This window comes from Gavia stellata, chromosome 9 (assembly GCF_030936135.1).
Source record: "Gavia stellata isolate bGavSte3 chromosome 9, bGavSte3.hap2, whole genome shotgun sequence".
NCBI classification, from domain to species: domain Eukaryota; kingdom Metazoa; phylum Chordata; class Aves; order Gaviiformes; family Gaviidae; genus Gavia; species Gavia stellata.
In genome coordinates, this window is record NC_082602.1 from 29,919,106 (window position 1) to 29,943,194 (window position 24,089).

A 24,089-nucleotide genomic window follows, 5' to 3' on the forward strand; every position below is an offset into this window, starting at 1 on the left:
GGGATCCTCTGCTCGCTGAGCCCCTTGCACCCCCTGGGGCTCCTCAATAGTTTTTGTGGGTCCTCAGGATCTCACAGGCGCCTCTGTGTTGTTTTGACTGTACTTGCACCCTGACTCTCATCCGTAATCAAATTTATAGCAAACTGCGCTATAAGTGCAAGTCAGAGAGTAAGCGATGGAAACCACACGGGAAAACAAAAGGCACCTCAGCTCTGAAGCGTGCTGGTGTTAGCTTGTGCTGGCAGGGAGTCTCGTCATTACATAATGATGCACTTATCCAAACAGCGTTTTGTGTTTTGGGAGACAGATGTGCCTTGCAGTTGCTAGTGGAAGTTAAACGTTAAATATGAAACCCATTCATTTTCTCTTAGTCATACTTTGGATTTAAGCAGATGTTTTCCTAATTTGTGGTTTTCAAATGTAGCATGCTGACAAGACATTTATCATTAACTACAACTTCATCCATGCAGTTTAGCAAATTGGCCAATTATTAACAGTGAGGGTTGCGTGGCGGTTGATGCATAGCTCCTGCTGCTTTGAAAGGCCTAAACTGAAACTCAATACATTTTTACAATATAAATTAATTGAGCTTTGGACCGCATCCCTGTTATTTGAGTGCTCTCTGCTCTCATTTTCAGAATGAACAGCCATTTGTAATGCGCTGAGTAGCTGTGCCGTCTGTGAGCAGAGGCTCCTGGTGATGGAAAAAGTGATGGCTAACATTTTTCTGGTAGGGGCATGAAAATGGCTGATAGTATCCAAGCGTAGGCAGCATGACATATGGAGGGAGCATGGCCGCGGGGCGGTGTACATACATGTGGTCCAGGCTTGCTCTGCCACAGATGATACAGGAGGCATCCTGGAAGGGTGCATGGGGGAGCAGTAAAAGCAGGGTGGGTGCAGCTGCCTGGAAGCTAGTGCTGCCTAATATTTTCTATTATAACAATACTCCTGGTCTTAACTTTGCTAGACTTTACCCATTTTCTTTTTTTTTTTTTCCTGTTTTATGTTTCCAGGGTTTGATGGGGTGGGGGGAGGAAGGGTTGGTGGTGGTGCTGTGAACTGGTGATATGTCCCAAAGGTGCTTCCCAAAGCCAGGAGCCACCATATGCCTGAAAATATCATCTCCTATTTTCCCAACTCTGGAATTCAAGCAGGCAATTTAGTCATCATTTATTCACACCATGTACGAGACTTGAAGGAGAACACTCAATGCCCCTCTAATTTCTAGAAAGTATAAAGGCCTTGATTTTCACCAGCTGGCGCTGCAGAAATTTGCCTTACATTCCAGCTGGACTGGGAAGACTCTTCAGGACGGTTTGTTCGTAGTTGCTCCAGCTTCTGGCAAGTTTTTCGGTTTTTTTCCTCCTCTATATTTGCATCTGCACAACAGGGAAACTATATGCTTTGTTACAGAACTGGTTGCCATGTAGATTAATTAAATGAGAACTGCAAACAATTAAAAAAACCCAACACATGTGATGTATTTCATCTTGCTTTCTGCAGCCAGATGTGCTAGGTGTGAAGTGCCTATGGGGCTGGCTTTACAGTCCTATTTGATATCCTTTCCTTTCCATCACCCTGCTCTGTGAGAAAAGGGTAGTGTCACAAAATCAGTCAGGAGTGGTGATGTCTCAATAGAAAGGCTGAAGGTTGCATAAAATGGAGAAAACAGGGAAAAATCATAGATTTGGGGCTTGTGTTGCCACTGTTTCTGGCCTGCATTAGAGGTGTGACTCCTAGGGGTACTTAAAATGAGCTGAAGGCCTGATCCGGAGTGATGCAATGGGTGTTTTAAAAAGAAGTCTTTGGCATAATTGTCTCCCCTAGTAACTTTTTGATTGAAAGAGATGTGGCAGAGGATGATGAAGGGAAGATGATGGGTTATGGTTGCATTGCCAATCACCACCTTGCTTTCCCTGGGTTTAGATAAGCTAAATCTCCAGAAGCGGCTGTGTATCCTATGCCAAGCTTCAGCAGGAGGCAAGCGCAGGTAGACATCAGGCGAATTTGGCTAACGCAGATCCTGATCCTTTGCAGCGCTGCCAAGCTCCTGGAGAAGAACCCGTTCTCCGTCGGCGCCCCGAGCCCCCTGCTCCCCTCGCCGGCGAGCCTGCAGCTGGCACAGCTCCAGGCACAGCTCACGCTCCACAGGCTGAAGTTGGCTCAGACCGCTGTCACCAACAACCCAGCCGCCGCCACCGTCCTCAACCAGGTGCTCTCCAAAGTGGCCATGTCCCAGCCGCTGTTCAACCAGCTGAGGCACCCCGCCGTGATGAACGCCCCGCAGGGCCACGCCGCGGGGCCGCCGCAGGGGCCCGGCATCACTGGCGCGAGGTTCCCCTCCAGCGGCATTGCCTTTCCCGCCCAGAGCCCGGCCTTAGCCGCGCCAGGGGGTGGCTTGGGGCCTGTCCAGGCCCAGACCCCCAACGCCATTGTCATGAGTCCCTTCGGAGGTGTCATGGCTCCCACCTCCAGCCAGCAACCCGTGGTGGTGGGTCTCAACAAGGCAGGTGCCTCCACCTCTGCCGCTGCTGCTGCCGCCGTGGGGGGCTTTTACGAGTACAACAAGCAAAACGCCACCACTGCTGCTTCTCAGGCCTACGCTTCAGAGGAGAACCAGCCCAGCCAGCATGGCTTCCTCGCCGGCGGGGCCCACACAGCCTCCTCCTCAGCGGGGCCGCGCTACGAGGGTCCCTTTGGGGCTCCCAGCCAGCTGCAGCACGAGGCGGCAGCGGCCTTTCCCAAGGAGGCCTATGGGGCGGCGGCTGCGGCACAGCACGGGGCAGCACGGCCTTTCCCCAGTGACCCGCACGCGGGCTCCCATCCGAAAGGAGACCCTGGTCCCATCTTGCATGGCAGCAGTACAAGCAACCAGTGGGAAAATATCCCTAATTTCCCCAGCCAAAACAAGCCTGACCTCATGCCCGGCGACAGCCTGTGGCCGTCAGCGAGTCAGCAGCAGTATGAAATAAGAAACGAGCTCTACAACCCCGAAGAGCCAACACCTGACACAAAGTTCAGCGGGGCCGCCCCCCCCGCCTTCGGCCGCCTCAACCACAGCAAGCAGAGCTTCGGCAGCCCTCGCATGAGGCAGAAGGAGGAGCGGAGCGGTGGCGCGCCCGACCTGCCCGCACGCTCCCTGCCGCCACACCAGCTGGGTGACCTCCATGGCGCGGTCCCCCTCCAGTTCCCCCACGTCTGTGCCCTGTGTGACAAGAAGATCTTCGATCTGAAGGTGAGTGGTTTTAAGGCACCCCCGAGGCACAGTTTGGACCCTTGAACCAGCTGCCTGGTGATTGATCTGGCCGCCGGCTCTTGCCACCCCTTGCCGCCAGCGTCCATTGCCACGGAGGTGCCCTGAGAGAAGCGGAAACAAAGGGCCATAGTTTCACTTAGCGTCTTGTACATCTGTTTCATGGCAATTACTGGCGTTTCAAGATCTGGTTTTGTTTCACATCTCGCTGTGAAAGGCGGTGAGATTACGGCACTGGCGTGAGAAACGCGAGGTCCGGGCTGGGGTCGCAGCTCATCTCATGGGCTCAAAGCGAGGGGAGGAGGAGCTTGAAGCTGATCCCCTGCTTCTCAAGCTGGTATTGTAACCGCACGTCTGCGGTTTCATCTGCCTCTCCCTTTCTCTTTGCATTTCTGATCCCAAAGGCTTCCCCCTAGCAGCCTTGTGGAAGCAGCTTGCTTAAACAAAACAGCACATTTTGATAAAATGATTTTAACAATTCCTCTGTTGGGATCTCTTCCTCCTTCTAGTAGCTTTAAGGAAAATTTAGGACTCGGGGTCCCCAGCGACTTTGGCCTGGAAGCAAGAAGCTGCTCAGCACGTGTGGTGCAGACCACACTCCCACTTCTCTGTTCATGCTGCCAAGGGAGCTCCAAATTCAACCTCACCCTCGAGAAGCAGCTTCTCAGTTGCCCAGAGAGCCTGTGTGCTAGGTCATGTTATATAGGTCAGGTCTGGAGAAGGCCACTTACGTGGCCCTCTGAGCCCCACAGCCATTCATGGGCTCAGGCTGGGGTTGTTCTGGCCGCCTGGTGAGCCCTGCTCGACACGTCCTCACGACCTTTTCCATCGCATCGCAGGACTGGCACCTAACCGCAAAGGCATGTGTTTTCACGCTGATGGTGGCCTGACAAAAACATGATAACAGCATGTATATAGGAAGGAAGATGGCCAGCAAATGAAATAGTACCTGATACTTACACACCCTGGGGCTTTGGGATATTTGCATATATTTGCTCGTTCATGTTTCCCTTTTACTCTTTGAGCCGCTGCTTGCAAAAGGGTTTGCTGTGGTTAATGCAGCTACAGGGCTGGTCTGAAGTAGCCCCCATCTAGGGCATGCTGGGCATTTCTTTTTTTCATTGAACATTTAAAAAGGGCAGGGGAAATGTCATTACAGTGAGTTTCGGTTGATCTGTTTGTTGGTGTTTAATACACTGCCTCGTTTGGATCATAGAAGTGTAAATAGCTAAATGTACTTTGACAAATTTTGCCAATCTTTTGAAATGAGTAAGCGCTGTCCTGGCTGCCCTGTGTGCTGAGCACCTTCATTATGGACATTGCAGGAGTGGAGGCTGCTCAGCGCCTTGCAGGATGAGCTCTTCAGCCAGAGTGAAGTAACTGAATTAATAGAAATATACTGGATTTAAAAACTAATACAGAGAAGCTCTCCTTTTGTAAAGTAACTGATAATTTAATGTACAAATAACGAATCAGTAAATGCATTGGATGAAGGTGCGCTGGGCTCTAGCACCACACAATTTGATTGTCAGCATCTCAGTATTGGTTTTAGAATAAGGTAAACTGAATGGAGAAGCAATCTCTTGTAAATTTGTCTCAGGATTTTTCCTGTGCTCATCATCTCTTTGTTTCAACGTAGGACTGGGATCAGCACATTAAGGGAAGTCTTCACATCCAAAAATGTATGGCTTTTTCAGATAAGTAAGTATTATTTTAGAGACACTCTTCCAACTGAATTTCTAACAGAGCATCCCTTACTTCAGTGGCTTTACACTGGGAATTTACTGTCTAATAATTATGCTTTGATATTTATGGCACATTATGCATGCTCCTAAAGTTCTTTTCTTTCTTTTCCAGTACTGGTATCCGGTGTGTGTTAAGCTCAGCAGATGGAACATTGCATTTATCACCAAATAATGCAGCAGTTTTCAATCCATCTAGTATCGAAGGTGAATGGTTGTATGTGCAATAGTTAAAACCACTTTTTTTTAACTGAAAGGGAAGTCAGTCTCTGGGGAAAAGTGGACATTTTAAATGAAATGTGATACAAGTTTCCAAGGAAAACGTTTTAGAGGTTGCGCCCAGAAAGGCTAAAAGCCAATACTGTGCCTTTCAAAGTATGAATTTATTTTTCTTTCAGACAATGACTTGTTTTCACAGTACAATGAAACAGTGTATAATGTAGTGTAGAGACTATGAAATTATTATGTAAATGCGGCATTGCTTACTGAGCACGCTAATGCAATTAATTTGAGTCAAGATTTTTACGAAATGTGTGTAATCCATTATTTAGATTATCCACCAAATGTCGGCTCATCTTTTGTCACTACGTCAGCAAGATCCTTTGGCCAGCCAGGTCCTACATTTTCTTCTCCTCCGTCAGGGGTAAGAGTGAGTACCTAAGCAAATTGATGTTCGTGTTGAGATTCTTGTAGAAGCCACTTCTACTTACTAGAACTAAAACCACGAAGGCTTCCTTTCAGACAATAATCTGAATATTCAGTCTGTTATTTCAACTTCCCTGCAGCTTTTCTATGCTTTTCATTTTGGCCAAATCAGAACTTGATTGTAGGGTTTTTTCCAGTGCTAAAAGTTGTTTGCTTGTTGGAGAGATTTGGGGAGGGGGAAAAATGGCTTTCTGTGTATCCCATTGACTTTTCCCCCCCATTTTCTGAGTCTTTTTCACCCAGAAAGGTCAGCTTCAGCTTGGAATGAAGATTTGGATTAGTTTTTACTTACTCTGAGTATCAATCCCAGCAAACAGCCTTCCATCCCTCCAGTTACTTATTTGTAGCAATTGCTCTCTGCCTCTCCCGTGCTGGGGTCCTTCTCCTAGGTAGCAATAGTGGCAAAGAGAGTGGCTGCAGCTTTGCTAACTGTTACTCACCTGGAGGTCCCAGATCAATTCATTATACTGGACTAACTTTTTCTTAGTTTATTTTAGTGTACTGTTTATATCATCTGCTGCCACTGGTAGAACTTCCAGCAAATTTGCTTTGGTGTACAGCCTTCCACGGTTTAGATTTATTATGCCCCCGCTCCTGCATTCAACATAGGTCCCCAGTTATATTGCTCTAAGCGCACTTGAATTCCTAGCCAAATAATCAAAAAATGCCAGAAAAAAAAAGGATAACATTAAAAGTGGTTCTTACACTGACAAAGCAGAAAGATTTTAAAAGGGAAAAAAAAAAAAACAGGGAAAAAAAGGCAAATAAAAGCAAATCAGATACATAATGGAAATAAAAAGGTGTTAAGGTTAAAATGAAGCTCAACATATATCGGAAAGCTGCGATTAAAGCTGGAGACATCAAGGACTTATGTTAGGGCATTCACGGAATAGCAGCAGTAATCCAGGGGTTCAAGTTTTCACCTTGTTAGCTTTTGTGTATATATCCTGATGTAGTCTCAAACACCCTGGAAAGCCAGGCTGAGTGGTGTCCCTGCATCACTCCAGTTCACATCAGGCATTGCTTACAGAAATGTCACACAGATTTGTTTAATCCAACCAATTTCCTACTGTGTGGTTTTGCTGTGCAAGAGGTTATTTGAAGGGGTTTTAGCTTCTATCTGTCACAGACACTGTGTGTGCAGGGGAGCAAAGAGCAGAGCTGTTCATGACAGCTGCCTCCAAGGTCAGAGGTGGAGTAGCAGCGGGTGCAGAGGAATGTTCCTTTTCATCATGTCTGTCAACCTCGCAACAAATGAAATTACTGCTAATACCAGTATCATTTCTCCTTAGAATCTGTCACTATTTATCATTTAAGCTGCCTGCAGAACTCCTCCTTCTGAATGACCTACAGTACTATGAGAGATGAAAGAAACAGTAAATTTGATTTTCCTGGACACTGTAAATCCTCTTTCTCTTCAGAAGCTCATCAAGTGGACAGGGAGCTCTATTAGAGGTGTTAAGATTGAGTTCGCCAGCTGTCATTCACTCCGCAACCCAGGTGGCTTATAATTTATTACACCTTTGCACAGTAGTATTCACTTTCAGCTAAGCTGCTGCCATTTAACCGAGCAGTGGGAGATTATACTTGACCCTGCATGTAATCATAAACAAAGTGTTCAGATTTCTGGAAGAGCTTGCTCTGTGCTATCCATCTGCAAATGACTCTGTCCCTCTTCAAAAGGCAAATACAGTGCTACAATTCTTCACTTGGGCATGGAGAGCCATTAGCACTGGAGAGATGGGACTGTCGGTTTCTTACTATCCTTAGAAAAAATTCATGTGAAACTCAAAAAAGGGGTAAGGAATTTGAAAAGCAAGAAACAAAGAAAAAAAAGCTGTAATAAAAAATAACCAAATTGGATTGTTGCAATAATATGGCAAACGGTATGAGGTGCATTTCACTGCTGTGCATCAAATTACTTTAGTAGTAGTTATGCAACTGCATTGGGAAACCCCTGTAGACATCAGTTGCAAAGGAAGTTAACTTAGAGTCTTATTGAAAATTACATTCAACACGTGACACACAACAGCTCCTCTAACTTCCAGACTGTGGATATGGAAGGTGTATATTCCTTTTCTGGCTGTGATTTACAGCTCTATTTAATAAATGGATCCAATTTAACTTCAATCAGCTGACAAGATTATTGCCTGGTACAGCCAATTGACTTCTGGTATGAGTATGTGACCACTTCTTAATCATGAATTACAGCAGATTTACGGCGTATCATTTTAATTTAAGCCATTGCCAATTGTGGGGAGGTGGTAACATCTTACAGTCGTTTGATTTAATGTACTGCTGAGCGCGTGTCCGAACACAGGCTCTGGAGCCTACGCAGGGAACAGCTAAGTCTTTCTAGTCTCATAGGCTCTTAACATACCATCTCGTAACAGTTCTAACAAAATAAACAGAAGATGCCAGGTGACCTGGGGTGTTCCTACACTGGGACTGCATTTGCTGTCAGGCAAGTTTCCTTTTCCTCTGCTAACTGTAGTGCACTATTCTTCTGTTGTGTGCTACATGCTGCCTTGCCAGATGGACGCAGCCATCACTTCCTTTTCTAATCAAGTGGAGTTGGGTTGCTTCATCTTTTTCAGGATCAGGTCTTTGTTATTTTTCTGCTGGAGAAAATACCTTACTTCTGGACTTTTGCACTTCTTTGATTTACTTTATGCACTTGGGCAGGCTCTGTAAGATGCAAACTAAACAGTAGACCACTGTATAATACAAGATCTTGCTGCAGCAAAAATACACAAATGGTTAAGTGGTGAAGCCTGGAGGGAAGGTAATGGGATGAAGGTGTAAATAAGATAACATTAGCTCTGTAACTTGTGAACCTGCTGACAAGCCAAACATTTGTGATGGCTCTGGTGAACTTGATCCCACAAGATTACGTGATTTGCATCTTCCCTTGAATGGCACAATTTTAACTGAAGGTAGAGTTACTTCTTGAGTAAAATCCTAACAGCAGAGGTCATAAACAGGGAAGTAGTGTGTGAAGACTTAATCCTGTGTGAACCATGTTTTGCATGTCATTAGCTGGGGTAAATTATGTTTCTCTCTGAGTATACCCTGATGCCTCTTTGTACAAGGAGTGTAGAGCCTGCTTTCCACGTCAGGGAGACGGGCAGCTCTGTGGGAACTGCCCCAGCGGTCCAAAATAGACTTCCACCCTTGGGAAGCGATTACCGCACTGGCGGCCGTGTGCCTGTGCCAGCCCAGTTTGGAAGCTCAGCCTCTCTGCGTGTCCAGGGGTCACTATGCCCCCAGGGGAAAAGTCCTTCCTACTGTGTGTTGTTGCAATGAGAGGGGAAAGTAGCAGGTTTTCCAACCTGAGGTACAGCTCTGTGTCCTCTCACAAGTTAAATGGGGTCACTTTTACCCCCAGCTCAGTCTGTTCCACCGGGGCAGAAGGAGGATTTAAATTCAGCCCCTTCTATCCTGTATTCACCTAAACTGATTTCTGACATCCATAAATTCAGCAGGGACTGCAGTAAGCATCTGTTTCTGTCTCCAGGCACCACCAGCACCACATAAATGGGCATTTATGGAATACCTGAAAACACAAAGTTTTTGTGCATTGCTTGCAAATTGTCTGCTAAGGACTTTTTACTCAGCAACAGTGTGTGGTGCCTTCATGTGCAGGGAAGGCACAGAGCACCCAGTGGGACAGACAGATGCAGGCGGGCTGGGGAAGGCTGTCGGACGTGGCAGAGGAACCTTAGGGGTTGTGCTGGCATAGCAGATGGTACCAGCCCCGCAGGAAGCTCGTCAGGAGGGGCTGAGACCTCCCCATGGCAGAGGCACCCTCGTCTCCAAACACTGAGGAGCCTCTGAACTCTCACTGGTGCTGGGTACAGGCCAGTGACCTGTCCCTAATGCAGCCCAGCCCTCTGCTGTGACATGCCAGGGACGTGAAGCCCTGGAGTCCATGAGGTTTGAGGTGACAAGTTAGCTTTTGCAGCAATATCATTAAACTTGTTCGAACAAGAGCACCTCTTCTAGAAATCCTCCCTGGACTTTGTAATGTCCAGGGATGGAGACTTCATTGCAAGCTGCACTGCAATTAAACATTTCCCTTCCCATTTGTATTTCTAAACCAGGATGTTAAAATACAAGGTTTTAAAGAAGAATATTTGTCCTTAATAACAGGTGCACAGAACAGAACATTTCATTTTTTGCAGAAATATAAGGTCTTATCCAGTGGCTGGAATATCTAAGATAAAACATCGTTTTGAGTTGTTTTTTCCCCCAGTTTCCCCAAAGGAAATCTACACTGGGTCGAGTTGTTCACATCTGCAACCTCCCCGAGGGAAGCTGCACAGAGAATGATGTCATTAACCTGGGCCTCCCATTTGGGAAGGTCACCAACTATATCCTCATGAAATCCACTAATCAGGTACTGTGCATTTGGGGTCACCGGTATTGACATATATTGACATAAAGACATATTGACATAAAGACAGAGTCTTTGGGGAAAATAGTTTTTTTTATAATAGAAACTGAAATACATGAAGCCTGCTCTTAAAGTAAAAAGGTTGGTGTTCGCAGAATGAGATGATGGCATAAACATGACCACTGCCTCATAGTTCTTGTTAAAAAGCCCCAGAAATCTCAATGAAGAAGTGGTGTAAAACTGTACTTTTAAAAATAATAATAATTTTTAAAAAGTTAATAACTTGGCTGTCTTCTCTTAGCCGTTTGTTAGGGTTACTTTCAGACTTCTCTGGTTCTGTTTGGGAGGTTTTTATTGCTTTCTTACCCATACTCGTAGAGCTGAACTGGGCATTGAAGAATGACTTGCACTCTAGTCCAGTTTGGCTGTCCTACACTGTTTGCTGAACTGTTGTTACAGCAGAGGCGGATTCCACAATGGTGTAATTACAGTCACGGGCTGGTCACAGAGACCCCAGGCCATGGCTGCGCTGGGTGATCTGGCGCACACACGCTGAAGGAAGGCTGTGCCCTTACAGGGGGCACTAACACTTCACTCACTCCCTCTTAATCTGCACTGGCTTGTAATAGAGCTCTTTCTTCAAGGTAGCTTAAGTCTAGTTTAAGTAGCTTAAGTCTACCTGTGGTGGTAGACTTCTTCGCGTACCTGCAGCAGACGTACAGATGGATGTAGAATCCACGCCAGTGGGCAATGTTTGAGATTGTAAAGCTTCAAAATGTAGTCATTACACAGCTGTGAGTATATTCCTTGACCAGTTAAATGGCAGTCTCATCAAATGCAATTTTCATGTAAATAAAAGTGCTGGTTAACATCATTCAGGTTTTTTAAACTCTTTTTTGGCTTTGTTCTGGCTGCTCATGCTCTGATGTTCTGCTTTTCTCCGGATCCCTTGCAATTCTGCAAGACACAGCTGACAATCTCGGGAGCAGTGCATGCTGCAGCATTGCAGTTCTGTACCCTGTCAGCAGCTGACCATGGTATAGAAGCATCAGTAAGGAAACGAGGGAAGGGTGATGTTTTCATATATCAAGAAAGATTAGATTCCAGCCATTTAGTTTTTAACTGAACTGGCTTCTAAAGTTGCATATCGGCTTTAATAGCTGGGTTGAAACCATTATTTGCAGTTAAAAGGAAGCTGAGCAATGGACTAAGTGTTACTATTTCAGCTCCAGGGCTGGAAAGCTACCCAGTTCTTTACTATGAAGACATTTTGCATGAGAAGAATCCAAACGAAAATCATTGTGCTGCCTTTTCTCTCTTATGCTTTCTATTTTTAATTATGTAGTAGATTTTAAAGCTCTCCCCATTTGTGCTAGGCCTTTCTGGAAATGGCTTACAGTGAAGCAGCACAAGCTATGGTGCAGTACTACAAAGAAAAACCTGCTATGATAAATGATGACAAGTTACTTATTAGGATGTCTAAAAGATACAAGGAATTGCAGCTGAAGGTAAGATAGTCATTCCTGATCAGATTTCCTGAGTTTCCATGGCATGTCCTGGAGAATACATCTAAAAATCTTTGCTGATTACTGATTTCTAATTAATGCTTTAATATTATGGAAAAAGAAATTAAGAAAGATAAATTAATGAATGTGTGTTAATGATCTTTTGTACTTAGCTGCTTGCTCTTGTTCTAAATTGGGAAGAGATCCCCTGGAATGGGATCTCTTGGAAGAGATCCCATTTTCTCTTGTCCTCTCATACCATTATTTCAAAAATCCCTTCTGAGCTTACTTCTGGGCTCCCCACTTTGCTTGGTCTGACAAAGGTCTAAAACAAAGCCATGTGTAAGATACAACATGTCAGCAAAAATAAGACGGTCCTATCCTTCTAGTTGGGCATTAAGCCAGAAACAATGCTTTTCACTGCTTGCAGGCTTGAGCCATAATACAGTCTCTATACAAAGTAGTGAAGGCAGGGCTAAACATCACACTGATTTCTTTTTCTTTCTTTCTTGTGAATGATGTCAATTAAAAAGCAAGATTTTTTTTTTTTTAGTTTTTACATAGGGTCAGAACAGAGCAATAGTCTTCGGACTTTCTGTAGAGTGTGTGGCCCTTCTGATGTGGACACCTGAATGATGTCCAAAAATCAGTGCTCTTGTGAGCATATTTATGGAAGCTTATGTGTTGCCACATATAATGCTAAGAGAGTATTTTTTTTCATGGAGACTTGGACTGGAACTGGCAATGCAGAGCTGAAAAGCTTCATATTATATTATCTAACAAAGCACAAAGTTATTTTATAAAGTAACTCTGTAATGTTCCAAGTTAAGAGGTTAAGGGGCATTTTATGAGCCTTATGGAAAAACAATTAACTCAAGTGGTTTGGTTTGACCTTTGGAAAAATCTCTTTCTCTCCTATATGTGTATAATGGTTTAAGGAGACTTAAAGGAGTTGCCAAAAGTCCATAAACCAGGGCAGTCTTTCTTAGTGTGGTACGGTGAGGGGTTCAGATGTAAGGTGGTGGAGGCTGTGGAGCTTAACATAGAGGCGGAACAGGAATTACCCAGAAGAGTGTGGGAGTTTCCCTAGATTTCAGGAAGATTTTCAGCTTTTCCAATGGCAATTTTTTATGTCATGGAATTATTTTTCTCTGCATGAGCCCTTTCTCTTTGTTAAAAAAGAACAAACAGAAGTGCAACATAGAAGGGGGAATATGCATCAGCTATTTACCACTACAAACTGCTCTGAGTTCCTGCATGGTTATGTTGCTCGGCTGTGCATGCTCCAGGTGTTTGATGAACTGTGTGCACTCCAGCCTAGAGTAGTGCATCTTTTGTAAATTATCTTGAATCTCAAGTAATCAACACTTCTGTACGCATCTTTCTTGCACTTAGCTCTTCTGAAGCTCTTATGTCTAAACATAGCCTTTTGGAGCTATACTCCAGAATGAGCTAAACTCTGAGATGAAGAGAAGGCAGTTCATTCCTAGAGAATCAGAGATAGGCTGCTATACATATTTAATTCAGATATTAGAAAAATCATCTGGTTTGTTTCCTCTTACATACAATTCCTAGAAAAGACTCTGTAGTGAGTGTGTCAGGGAAGGACAAGCTAGTTTTCAAAGCCTGTTACAGCAGCCAAGTATGAGGAGACAGTGCTACAGTGTAATGGAGCAAATTTTCCATTTGTATCATTTTACTGCTTTCATCGTGCTACTGAGATACTAGCTGCAGAAAAGACTGCATCCACAACACTGAAACCAAATATTTCTCAGTAGTGGTATAAGTGAATGATGCATGGATGCTGTTTCTTGAAGGACAAATCACCTATATTAGCTTGGAGAGTAGTGCAGCATGCTAAACAGTGTCTTCGTCTTATTTAGAAACCAGGTAAGAACGTGGCTGCTATCATCCAGGACATTCACTCGCAGAGGGAGAGGGACCTGCTGCGTGAAGTGGACAGGTAAAGCTTCTTCATAGTTTGGAATTGGGACCTGGATAAGTCTTTAAACCTGCAGGTGGAAAAAGCATTATCTGTGTGCTTCCCTGTCTTACCTCATTCAGTTTCTTAACTTGGATTTCACTTCAAATCACTGTAAAAATTGAAGTGGGTACAATAGTAGGTGCAGGGCCTATATAATGAGATCAGACTGAAACCGTGCATGTTATGAAAATAAATGAACTCTTTCCTACTGCTGATGATGACACAGAAAATATGTCTGGCATGTGAAGAACACCTAAATTAAGCCGTTCCCCTCTCCTCCCCCTTGAGTGAAAAGTGTAAAGGCTGGGGGTGCTGCAAGACCTAGAGGGAAGAAGCTGGTTCACATTATAATGTATTTGGGTATATTTCTGATCTGCCCGGCTTCTGGACCTTCCAGCAAAAATGGAGAGGAATCACAGTCCTAAAACATCTCTTTTAAACAGGTGATCTTTGTCACTTTTGTCTCAGAGATGCCCTAGATGAATGAGTATTAAGGGTACAGACATTAGGGTCATTGTAAAGGTATTAGCATAATTTAAGCTTTTAATGCTAAACCCCTGTGAGATGCTTTTAAGAATGAATGAATATATTCTTGACACATCTGTGGGGATTTAGTTAAGCTCTGTGGATGACATTGCCTTGTCTCCTGTTCACTGTGGCTGCAGCTGTGCAGTGCATGTCTGTGAAAGGCCTGGGGTCTCAGGTTCACAGGCACCAGGCAGTCCCCATGCATTTCCAGTGTACAAGAACTTGGTAGACCGCAGTGGGTCAGCCGGTTACAGCTGCCTTTTCCCTCTGCAACAGGTATGGCACAGAGAGGCCCCGCTCTCGCAGCCCCATAAGCCGCTCCCTGTCACCCCGCTCCCACACTCCCAGCTTTACTTCCTGCAGTTCACCCCACAGCCCGATGGGGACCAGCAGGACCGACTGGGGAAATGGGAGAGAGTCATGGGATCAGTCCCCGTATTCTCGACGGGAAGAGGAAAGAGACGGCAGAGAATGGCGAGAGAATGGGGATGAGAAGAGGGACAGGACTGACACGTGGGTACACGAAAGGAAACATTATTCCCGACAGCTGGACAAGTTTGATTTGGATGAACGGATTGAAGGAGGCAGAGGGCACAGAGAAAAATATTTAAGGAGTGGTTCCCCTGGCTCCCTTCACCCTTTATCTGGCTACAAGAGCAGAGAAGATGACTATTACCGAAAAACCTCTAAGTCAAAATCTGACAAGTTTCAGAGGCAGCTGCAGGATTTACCTGGGAGATCTAAGAGAAAGGAAGAGGCAAAGTTAAAGGAACACAGGCATTCTTACAGCGAGGACTCTGCCAGGGAGGAGGCGGCTGAACAGAAGCACAGCAAAGCATCTGAGGGCTCCAAGCAAAAACAAAGTGATAAGAATAAGGGGAAGAAAGCTGAAAAAGACCAAGAGCAAGATGCTGCTGCTGAAGGCGGTGATGTGAAGGAAACCAAACCGCCCGAGAATGAGGTAAATAGAGATCTCAAACTGTATGTAAGAAGAAGTAAATGCTGAAGTAATATATTTTCGGAAATATTTTAGATCAGTTGTTGCGGGTGCGGTGCTGGTGACATGCAATGTTTTGCCATGATAAAATCAGGGAATACAGTCCTAGAAGAGATCTTGGGAGGTCATCTTGTCTATGTCTTTGCCCAGATCACGCAGATTTATTACACCGTTGCTGTCTTGGGTATGTGGACATTGTCTTTCTGTGTCAAGCACAGAACCTCTGGGTAACCAGTGAGGGGAAGGGGACAGACAACTCACAACAAAACCAAGTGACAATCTGCTGTTTGCATGCAGGTTGTGTGTGCAGGGGCAATTACCCTGTTGCTCTCTCTTCTAAGTCTGTGCAGAATACCCCATAGCTGCTTTCTGTGCATCCATCACCTCCTTCCACTGCCTGTGATGTGGACTGAGTTATCTGGGAATTAAGTGGCATTTTATAGGGATGCACAATATTTGTAGGACAATACAGGGAACTGGTTGTTATACTGCTAAAATGGGGAATGAACTTTTAATGAGGAACATTTTCTTTTTGGTCAACTCAGCAGAGCAATTGGTTTCTATTAATCCCATGTCCCTAGCCTTAGCTGTGGCAGGGATAATTCACACCGCTCCCCTCAATGTGCTGGTAGGAATTTCTTCCAATGGCAGAACCACTGAATCAGCTCACCTATAAAATTATGGGATCTCTGAAGAAATACTCCCAGTTGGTAAAGTGGCAGTGTTTGTGGGTTTGATTCCTCACTGGGAAAAAGTGGAGAGGGAACAGATCAAGGTGCCTCATTTGCTCAGTCCCAGTACAGCCCAGCTCATATCCCCACCCTATGGGGATCTTGTTACAGGCTCTTGGCCACCTTGCCTGCCTCCCCCGCCCTGTCCCGCTCCCCCCTCCCTATCCCTCTCCGTGTCCCTGTCCCCTGCCCCCTGCCCTGGTCCCCTGTGATACACTGCCACCATCCACCCCGGGCGGTGCTGGCACAGGAGGCTGCAGAACTACTTTCCTGACCAGGGGTCCATCTCTAACTTGTGACTTTGTGCTGCCAGGGCCATCTTCAGTTGTTTTTAGTTGACCTTGTGTTCATTCTTCTCATGTGGGGCAAGGTTGGTGGAAATCTCTAGGTCTTGTAACTCAGCTGGTCTCTGTAACAGGCAGCAGCACTATCTCATGCCATAGATATGTGTGTCTGTACCACCTTTTGTCATCTTTCTCCTTTGGCTGGTATTTCACTGTGATGGATGGTTCCTTGGGAGGAGATGTCAGAGAGAAATGTCAGACAGCATCCTAAATCACCAGTGTTGCATACTCTTCTGCATGTTTTTCAAGTTATTTTAAAGTTGCTTTGTTAAAGGCATACCTCTCCAGGGACTACTGCTAATAATTTATTTTAAAAGCAAGAAATAGGTTTTAATGTCTTGAACTCAAACTTTTGCTTCACCCTTCTTTTACCACGTGCCAGGTAGTACTGTGGTTTTGTTCTTCCAAAGTATGAACTGTGCAAGCGGTTGCATTCTCAACTGATCCTACATCAATAAAACAGTTGAGGTCTTCTGCAGAGTTTTAACAGTGCTGCTCTCCTTACCATGTCTGAGCCAACATAACAGATGTGGGTAGAGAACAGAGGAGTGGAGGCTGGAAATTTTAACGAATTCACATTCTCCCCCACCTGTCTTCTAGCCAGTTCTATGATGTAAATTACATCTCCCTTAATTTTGTTTAAATTTCTTTTTATTAATTCTTATTTTTGCAGCTTTGCTAATGGAATCCAATTCTTGGGACTTTTCCCACAGCCCAGTTGACTTGCATAAACTTTAGAAATAACAAATGTGACCTTGTGGTGACTTTGCTTCCCTAAACCCAGAATAGAAACAATAATAAAGTACCACTGTGTGTTGCCATACGTGTATATGTTGTATTTATTTTAGCTTGGAAAAGAGGAGCAAGTTCCAGAAAGGAGCTCACCTTCAGCTAATAAACACGGAAAAGAATCTGGAGAGATTCTGGAAAACACAAGAAAAGAGAAGGTTGGTGACACGTTGTTGGTGCAGCTTCTGCAACAAAATGATGAAAACCCAGGTTTGGTAGCACATTCTCCCAACTGAAATATTAAACCCCCACAGAAAGGCTTGTAAAGGGGTTATAGAAGGGGGTTGTCTAAATTAACTTGCCTTATCTCAACCTCTGCTTTAAGGGATAGCTTTTCCTGAAGTCTCCAGAACTCTTTTTTTAGTTGCTCTTTGCCCATGTACATTGCTTCACATGCATAGCCCTTGGCACTGACAACTGTAAGTAACGTATGCCCAAGTGAAATGTGTAACTTTGTGAACCGTGCCCAAAAATAGGAGATGGGGTCAGTTGGTGGAGGAGACTAATGATGAAAACTTTTCAGAACATGGGCCTTAGATGGACTATGGATAGTAGCCTCTTCTGATTGTTTCTGGTTTTAATTAAATAATGTCTTTACAGCACCCCTACTGCAGCATTGCAGTTGGGGACAGCAATGTCCTTGGAATTCCTCCAGCTTCATATCTGTAGGGTCATGGGTTGATGGTCAGATATGGAAGCTATTGATATCTGTTGCTGTAGAAAACTGATCTCCTGGCAAGAACAGTGTCAACTCCCAGAGTTTTCGTGCTGTTTTAGGATTCTAGGAGGGGAAGTGTGGGAATGGCCAAACAGGAGGAGAATACAGATTATTAATAGATTTTGTGTACATGATGAGTCTGGGAGTTGAAATCTAAGCTGCAAGTGTGTCTTAAAAGTAACATAGAATTCTAATACTTCTGAAGTCCAATATTTGTGTCTGAGTCCTGTAAGTCTATAACTGCATGTATGAGGTATTTCAGATTATGTAGCTTAGAGTATAACTGTAAAACTGATTTTTCTTGAGGTCTAGGCCAATCTCTACCAACACAGTCCCTGGCAGAGGGCTCTTGCTGGTGGAAGGAAATGACTACAGAAGGTAGCCACGTTTTCTCAGTCACCGTAGGAATCTAAAGGACCTACTCCAGCAAAGTGAAAGCCACAGTAGCTAGACTGGGGTTCAGTATATTCTCATTGTGCTGCCTATTTCTCACCACCCTGGGATGAAGGTAGAAGAAGGGGAGAGGTTCATTTCCTTGGGGATCACACAGTAGAGTCAGTTGCATAATAAAGTATAACAGGTTGTGCCTTGTTCCACTGCTTACAGAAAAGTAAGGAGCAGGAGACTGGAGGGAGTGTAATCACCAGGGCAGTTACAGGATCTCCACAAAGAGAAGTTTATGTAATAATTAAAAAGAGATTGCCTGTCCTTGTGCGTAAGGTTTAAAATCACAACACCAAGGCATATCGTTCTTTGAAACTGAAATACAAGACGGGGTGGGCATAGCCAGATCAAAGTTCTTCCTGGTTGCTGATGTTCAAAGCCCACTTTTTAACAGTGATGATCTATAATCACTAATCTCTCAAATGTTTTACATCTTTGTGACAGGACCGAGACTGGGAGAGCGGAAGTGAGATAGAAGGTGAGACCTGGTATCCTGCTAACATGGAGGAATTAGTGACAGTGGATGAAGTGGGAGAAGATGATTTAATTATGGAGCCTGATATAACTGAGCTTGAAGAAATAGTACCAGTTGATCAAAAAAATAAAACTGCTTCAGAAATGTGTCCCTGTATGTCAACCATGTTAGAACTGAAAAACGATCACAGCCACTTAACCAGGAGTGAAGACAAATTTGCCCATAAAGCTTTAGAAACAAACTTCAGGTCAGCAAAGGGCAGTGTAGCTTCTAGCGGCTGTCAGAATGATGATGAGGATGATGATAATGATGATGCTGTAACTGAAGCATCAAGCCTAAATCTGGACCCTGAGCAGAAGCCAGAGGAATTGCAGGAAGACCAATCTGCTAAGGAGTTTGATCCCCAGCAGAAGGAAGGAAGAATTGATAAGAGCTCTGACACTCGTTTAGAGCCTGAAGATCAGCATATACCTTCTGTTCATCTGAAAGAAGAGACTCTCCAGCTCTCTGATACATTTATAGATGATTACAAACAGATGGGATCACAAGGAGCTGAGAGCAGAGAAGTTATGGAAATGCTTGTTAAAAACACTAGTGAAGAAGCAAGACATGGAAGCCAAGAGTGTCCAGAGGCCAAGGGTAACTACTGTTTTTTTTTCCTTTCAGCCCGCAAAGAGCCTTGCATGTTTTCTCTGTCAGTAGACTGAAATTTATGGCTAACAAGAATAAATGTTGCTAATAGTATCAAGACTTGTCCTTGGAGCGGCTCAGTAAAAGAACCCCAGTGCCTTTTGCCAAGCTAAACCATTAGAGGCTCTTAGCTGAATAGTGTAAAGGAAATATGATACGCAGCTTGCAAGCTTTCTGAAAGGCATAAGCTGCTATAATTGTCATGTCAAGGTTCACATGAGTTTAGCTGAACTCTTTCAGTGCCCTGCTAAATTTATTTTGAATTGTCAATGAAATGAGTGACAGCCTCTGAAGGTCAACGGAAAAGTATCTGTAATGTCTGGCTGGCTCCTGGACAAGGTAGGTATTCTTACACGCTGTACTGAAGTATTGGTAACATGGAAATCATCTGTAGATTGTTACTTCTCAGTCCCTGTTCATGCAAATACGTGCCTTTTGTCAGGACTTGCCTTATCACCTCCTGTTATCTACCGCATGCTGCCTTTAATATAAGTGATAGGACATGCTGTGAGATAGTGCCAATACATGTAATCATAGCTGCCTATTAATATTTTAGCTGCCAGGAAAAAAAAGATCTTGAGTGTCTGAAAGTGAGTTCAGTTCCTCGTCATACTTTCAAATGAAACTTGAGCGAATGGGCTGTGTATAATGAGGGGAATTGGAAAGCAACATAGACCATGTTGGCCAGGAATGCTCTTTTTTGTTGCTACTGGAGTCCGTGTGATGGAGAAGGGTTTGTGAACAGAAGTTGATGGAAGATTTTTGAGGGTGCAATTTTCCACCAGAAAATGCTGGAACATTTAATGTGAATGTCTGATTTTGGACTAACTTCTTCCTCCAGGACAGATTTGAAACTCGCTCAGTTTTCAATACTTACCTGTTTGGCCTGAAGACACCTTGCCAGGCTTTGCATATTTGGAGATAACACTGCCATGCAAACTCCCTGGGATGGGGGATGGCTCCCCTGGGCTGTCCATTTCACGGGCAGCCAGCTGATGAAAGAGTTGGGTATCCCAAGAGCATAGTTACTTCAGTGTTTTCAGCATCTCAGCTTCCAACTTGCCAGCAGGGAGCCTGGAAGCTCCAGGGGAGCTTGTGCTTCCCAGGTTTCTGCCATGGACTTGATATCTGGGATCTGTAGTGCAAGGCTCTAGGCTCTCTGCAAATGCAGCTGCCAGCTCAGAAGGCCTGAAATCAATTTAAGTGGGACTTAAGTGGACACAAAGGCCCTGGGTCTCCTAAGAACAGCCCAGTGAAGCTTGCGGCTTTTCCAGGTTCTCTGCTGCAGATTTGGAAACATGGGATGGTCTTAAAGTTAACTTGAAAGCCGACCAGTCAGGATTTTATATTATTTTCTTTTAAATCAGGTAATAGCCATATTTAAAACAATGAAGAAAAATTCATTCTCATAGCCAGAAATTGCAGATCTTTGAACTACAGACTTGAAAGGCAGGAAGGGTTTGTTTTGGGCAAAAATATATTTGCTTTATGAGAAAATATAACCCTAATCTAGGTGAAATTTGCAATGCAGTAGAAATTTTGTCAGGGTAAGGGAACTAGTTCTTTGATGTAAGAACTAAAGAATAGGAATCAGACCAGTTTATCTGTAATTCTGTTGCTCTGTGATAACAAATTTCTCTTTTTTTTTTTGAATAAAAACAATTCACATGTTGGGAAGGGAGAGCATCTTTTAACTGGCTTTACCTGCCTCAACAAATAAATCCACTGTTTTCCACACCTTGAATCCCCTGCCTGTGTCCATTAATGTCGGTCAGCAGGCACCAACCATCCCATCCCTACTGGCCAGGAACCAAAATCTTCAAGTGGCCAAGAGCCATAAAGCAGAAACTATCCCTTGGAGAGCTGAGGATGGGAGAAGAGTGGCTCCAGAGAGAAGATGACAAAGATGCTGCAGGGATCCTACCAGAGGAAGGTTTGCTCTGCCCATGCAGCTCCTTAGGCAGATTGGGGATTTGCTCTCAGCAGGTCCTGCTGGTCCCCTCTTTCTCAGCAGCCCCTGTGTTAGACCAGCTCCATCACTGGTCATCCAGTCCCATACACGGTTATGCAGCTGCAGTCTGACCATGCTTGTGCCAGAGGCACGTATAATATTGTAGATCTATTTAGAGTTTAAAATATGAAAAGAAAAAGCATAATGAACATTAAATTAGAAATAGAAAAATGATCTGCTGGGAGAAATAGGGATGACTGCACAGTGTAGTACAGCTGTTGGAGTTGCATTGAGTTGGCCTCTTGATTTGAATGGAAAAACATTTTTTCCAGATTTTACTTCATTTATAGATCCACCCGGAAAGTGTACCCAAGAAGTTTACAAACATCTCTTTAAACTAATAAACTGTTTTCATTCAATACATTTATTCATTTGTTAAGCAAATTCTAGGTACCTGGAAATGAGATCTCTGGAATACCCGGAGGTAGAGTCTAAAAGAAGGCACTCTCCGCCAGGCTGGGAGCAAGAGGACGTCTTCACTGAGCTCAGCATTCCCCTGGGTACGTTCGGACGCCCAGGCTGCCCTTGGCCTGCAATGCCGCCCACTGCAATACCTAGAGCTTACAACAAGATGTCACTTTAAGGCTACTTGCTATATTTATTTTTCAGAACAAATGTGAGGAGAGTGAAGGAACAGGGTATATGACAGAGGGGTAGCTGTTGAAAGAAACGAGCTTTTGGTTATAGATCATTGCTAATTTCATTCCAGATGAATGGGAAAAGGTAGCTGTTAATGTCGCTGATGAAATGAAGTAAGTTCCCTTGGACTATATATTAAATATATGAGAAAAATACTTAGTAATTTAAAAGTCTCTGTCATACAAGTATTGATTATACTTTCAGTATAAGCAAAAGTATTGGTTTTACTGTGTAAACACTGGTCATGAGTAAAACACCTGGAAGAAGTACATCCTAAAGAGCAATCTATGTAACTTAAGCGTGAATTTACTGCTAATAAGTACCATTGCTATTCTAGCCCTTGAGGTTACACAGTGAAGTTTCCAGTCAATATTATGCACGAGAAGGTACATTTTTAAATATGTGTAATATCTAAGAGAGAATTGGAAGGTGTATTTGCAATGCATAGGATTTTAAACTGCAGCTCAGTATTGCAAAATTAAGGAAATCAGAGAAGTGAATCCAGGATTCAGTCTTCATATCTATGTCATTTAACTAAAGAGCAACTTTTTTCTTTGAAAACAAGTTTATTGTGGAGGGGAAGGGTTTCAACTGACATTTTAATGTAATTCAGAATTTCTTAATAGGTGTGGAATTTGTGGTGCCTAGAACGGGGTTTTACTGCAAGCTCTGTGGACTCTTCTACACAAATGAAGAGACAGCAAAGACAAGTCACTGCAGAAGTACTGTTCACTACAAAAATCTTCAGGTAAAAACACACTTGAAGATAGCTAATAACTAGCTTATGGGGTGGATTGTGCATAAGATATATCATGCTACAAAAAATCAGTTTTTATTCTGTGGACAGAATTCAGATGAAGTGAAATTTAGATGAGCAAAACTTTTCAGTAGTTCCAAATGTTAGCACACTAATGTCTCACTCCCAGATCCTTGAAATCAACTTCTGGATCATAAATAAAATGGGGCCAGGTGATAATTTGATCTTTTCATCTACATTTGGTCCTTGTCAGTAGCACAGCATGCAACTCAGATCTTTAATTCTCTGTTCTTGAGGGTCCCAGATGATTCTATCACCCCGAGTGAGCCCAGCAGCAGCCTTTCTTAATTCTTAATTTCAGGAGCATTAAACATGCCACTTGTTTAATAATGTTGCCAGACTTATTTTGCATTAGTGTGAATTTCTGCAGCATGTTTCAGCACGCAGTACTTTGTGACGCACAGGCTCTCCGAGGCATTTCCCCTGACCCACTGAAATCACTTCCCTGTGCTACAGAACAGCACGGTGGTTCAGCCACGCAGAACACCACTACTGAATAATTTCTGTAAGGATATGCAGGAGCATGTAATTATTCTTATGGTTTCCATAAGAATATACCATAAGCATATCAGCACTTGATAACAGCACACAGAGACCACATGTGCTTGCAGTTCAGTCAAAAGACCCTAACCTTTATCACTTTCCAGATGCACAGTTGATAGTATCAGTCATGACAGCATGAGCATTAACTGTCCTGTGCGGAGGACTCCTCAGAGGAGGTGCCCTTGCCTCTCGTCCCCTTGAGTCCCTGCCTGTGTGCAGGGTGTGTACACTGCAGAAGACACTTCTGTTGGCATTCCCATACTCTTAGCAAAAGTCATGAAAGAGCAAAGCAAAGCTGCTCCTTCTTTCTTTGTTCCTTTCCTCTGCCCATAGTAAACGCTGGAGCTCTGCTTCTCTTGAAGTAATAGCTATCTTTCCCTAGCTGGCTAGTAGGCATTGGCTTTTCTAGTGACGCTCAGAGTCGAATAATTTCTCTGGGAGAATTTTCTTCTTGACTTTCTTGAATTTAAAAAGCTGTAATCGTACAAAGGCCTCTGGGTTTCAAAGACTGTGCCTGCAGAGCTGGGATGCTCGCTAATAATGGATCCTTCAAGTGTAAGCTTGAAAAACAGGTGCCCAGTTTGCATGCTTTTTTTGGCTTCATACGAAAAAATCCAGAGGCATTCACCAGAGATGGCACCACTCAGTGCAGGCTGTGTATCCTATGCAAGTCTGTCCCAAAGAAACTTGTGCTAAAGCAGAGATTGCAACTCCAGCCCCTGCCCCCGGCAACTGGTCCCATGGGAAGAAGAGGAATTTTTTTCATTTTCTATGT

The 24,089-nt window shown here is 44.0% G+C and overlaps 1 protein-coding gene across 4 annotated transcripts in view; it reads left to right on the forward strand.

Annotated features, from left to right (window-relative positions):
- The window catches only part of RBM20 (RNA binding motif protein 20), a 109,207-nt gene that overhangs the window by 78,425 nt on the left and 6,693 nt on the right, over nucleotides 1-24,089 (forward strand). The window contains exons 2-14 of one of the 4 annotated variants that reach the window (XM_059821025.1): nucleotides 2,041-3,238; nucleotides 4,896-4,957; nucleotides 5,114-5,205; nucleotides 5,550-5,647; nucleotides 9,959-10,102; nucleotides 11,476-11,607; nucleotides 13,488-13,567; nucleotides 13,725-13,727; nucleotides 14,393-15,077; nucleotides 17,037-17,135; nucleotides 18,584-19,253; nucleotides 21,696-21,815; nucleotides 22,581-22,702. In XM_059821025.1, the coding sequence (XP_059677008.1) occupies nucleotides 2,041-3,238; nucleotides 4,896-4,957; nucleotides 5,114-5,205; nucleotides 5,550-5,647; nucleotides 9,959-10,102; nucleotides 11,476-11,607; nucleotides 13,488-13,567; nucleotides 13,725-13,727; nucleotides 14,393-15,077; nucleotides 17,037-17,135; nucleotides 18,584-19,253; nucleotides 21,696-21,815; nucleotides 22,581-22,702 (3,505 nt within the window). The remainder of the gene's footprint in view (nucleotides 1-2,040; nucleotides 3,239-4,895; nucleotides 4,958-5,113; nucleotides 5,206-5,549; nucleotides 5,648-9,958; nucleotides 10,103-11,475; nucleotides 11,608-13,487; nucleotides 13,568-13,724; nucleotides 13,728-14,392; nucleotides 15,078-17,036; nucleotides 17,136-18,583; nucleotides 19,254-21,695; nucleotides 21,816-22,580; nucleotides 22,703-24,089) is intronic. The other 3 variants (XM_059821026.1, XM_059821028.1, XM_059821029.1) reach the window with 3 other exon arrangements.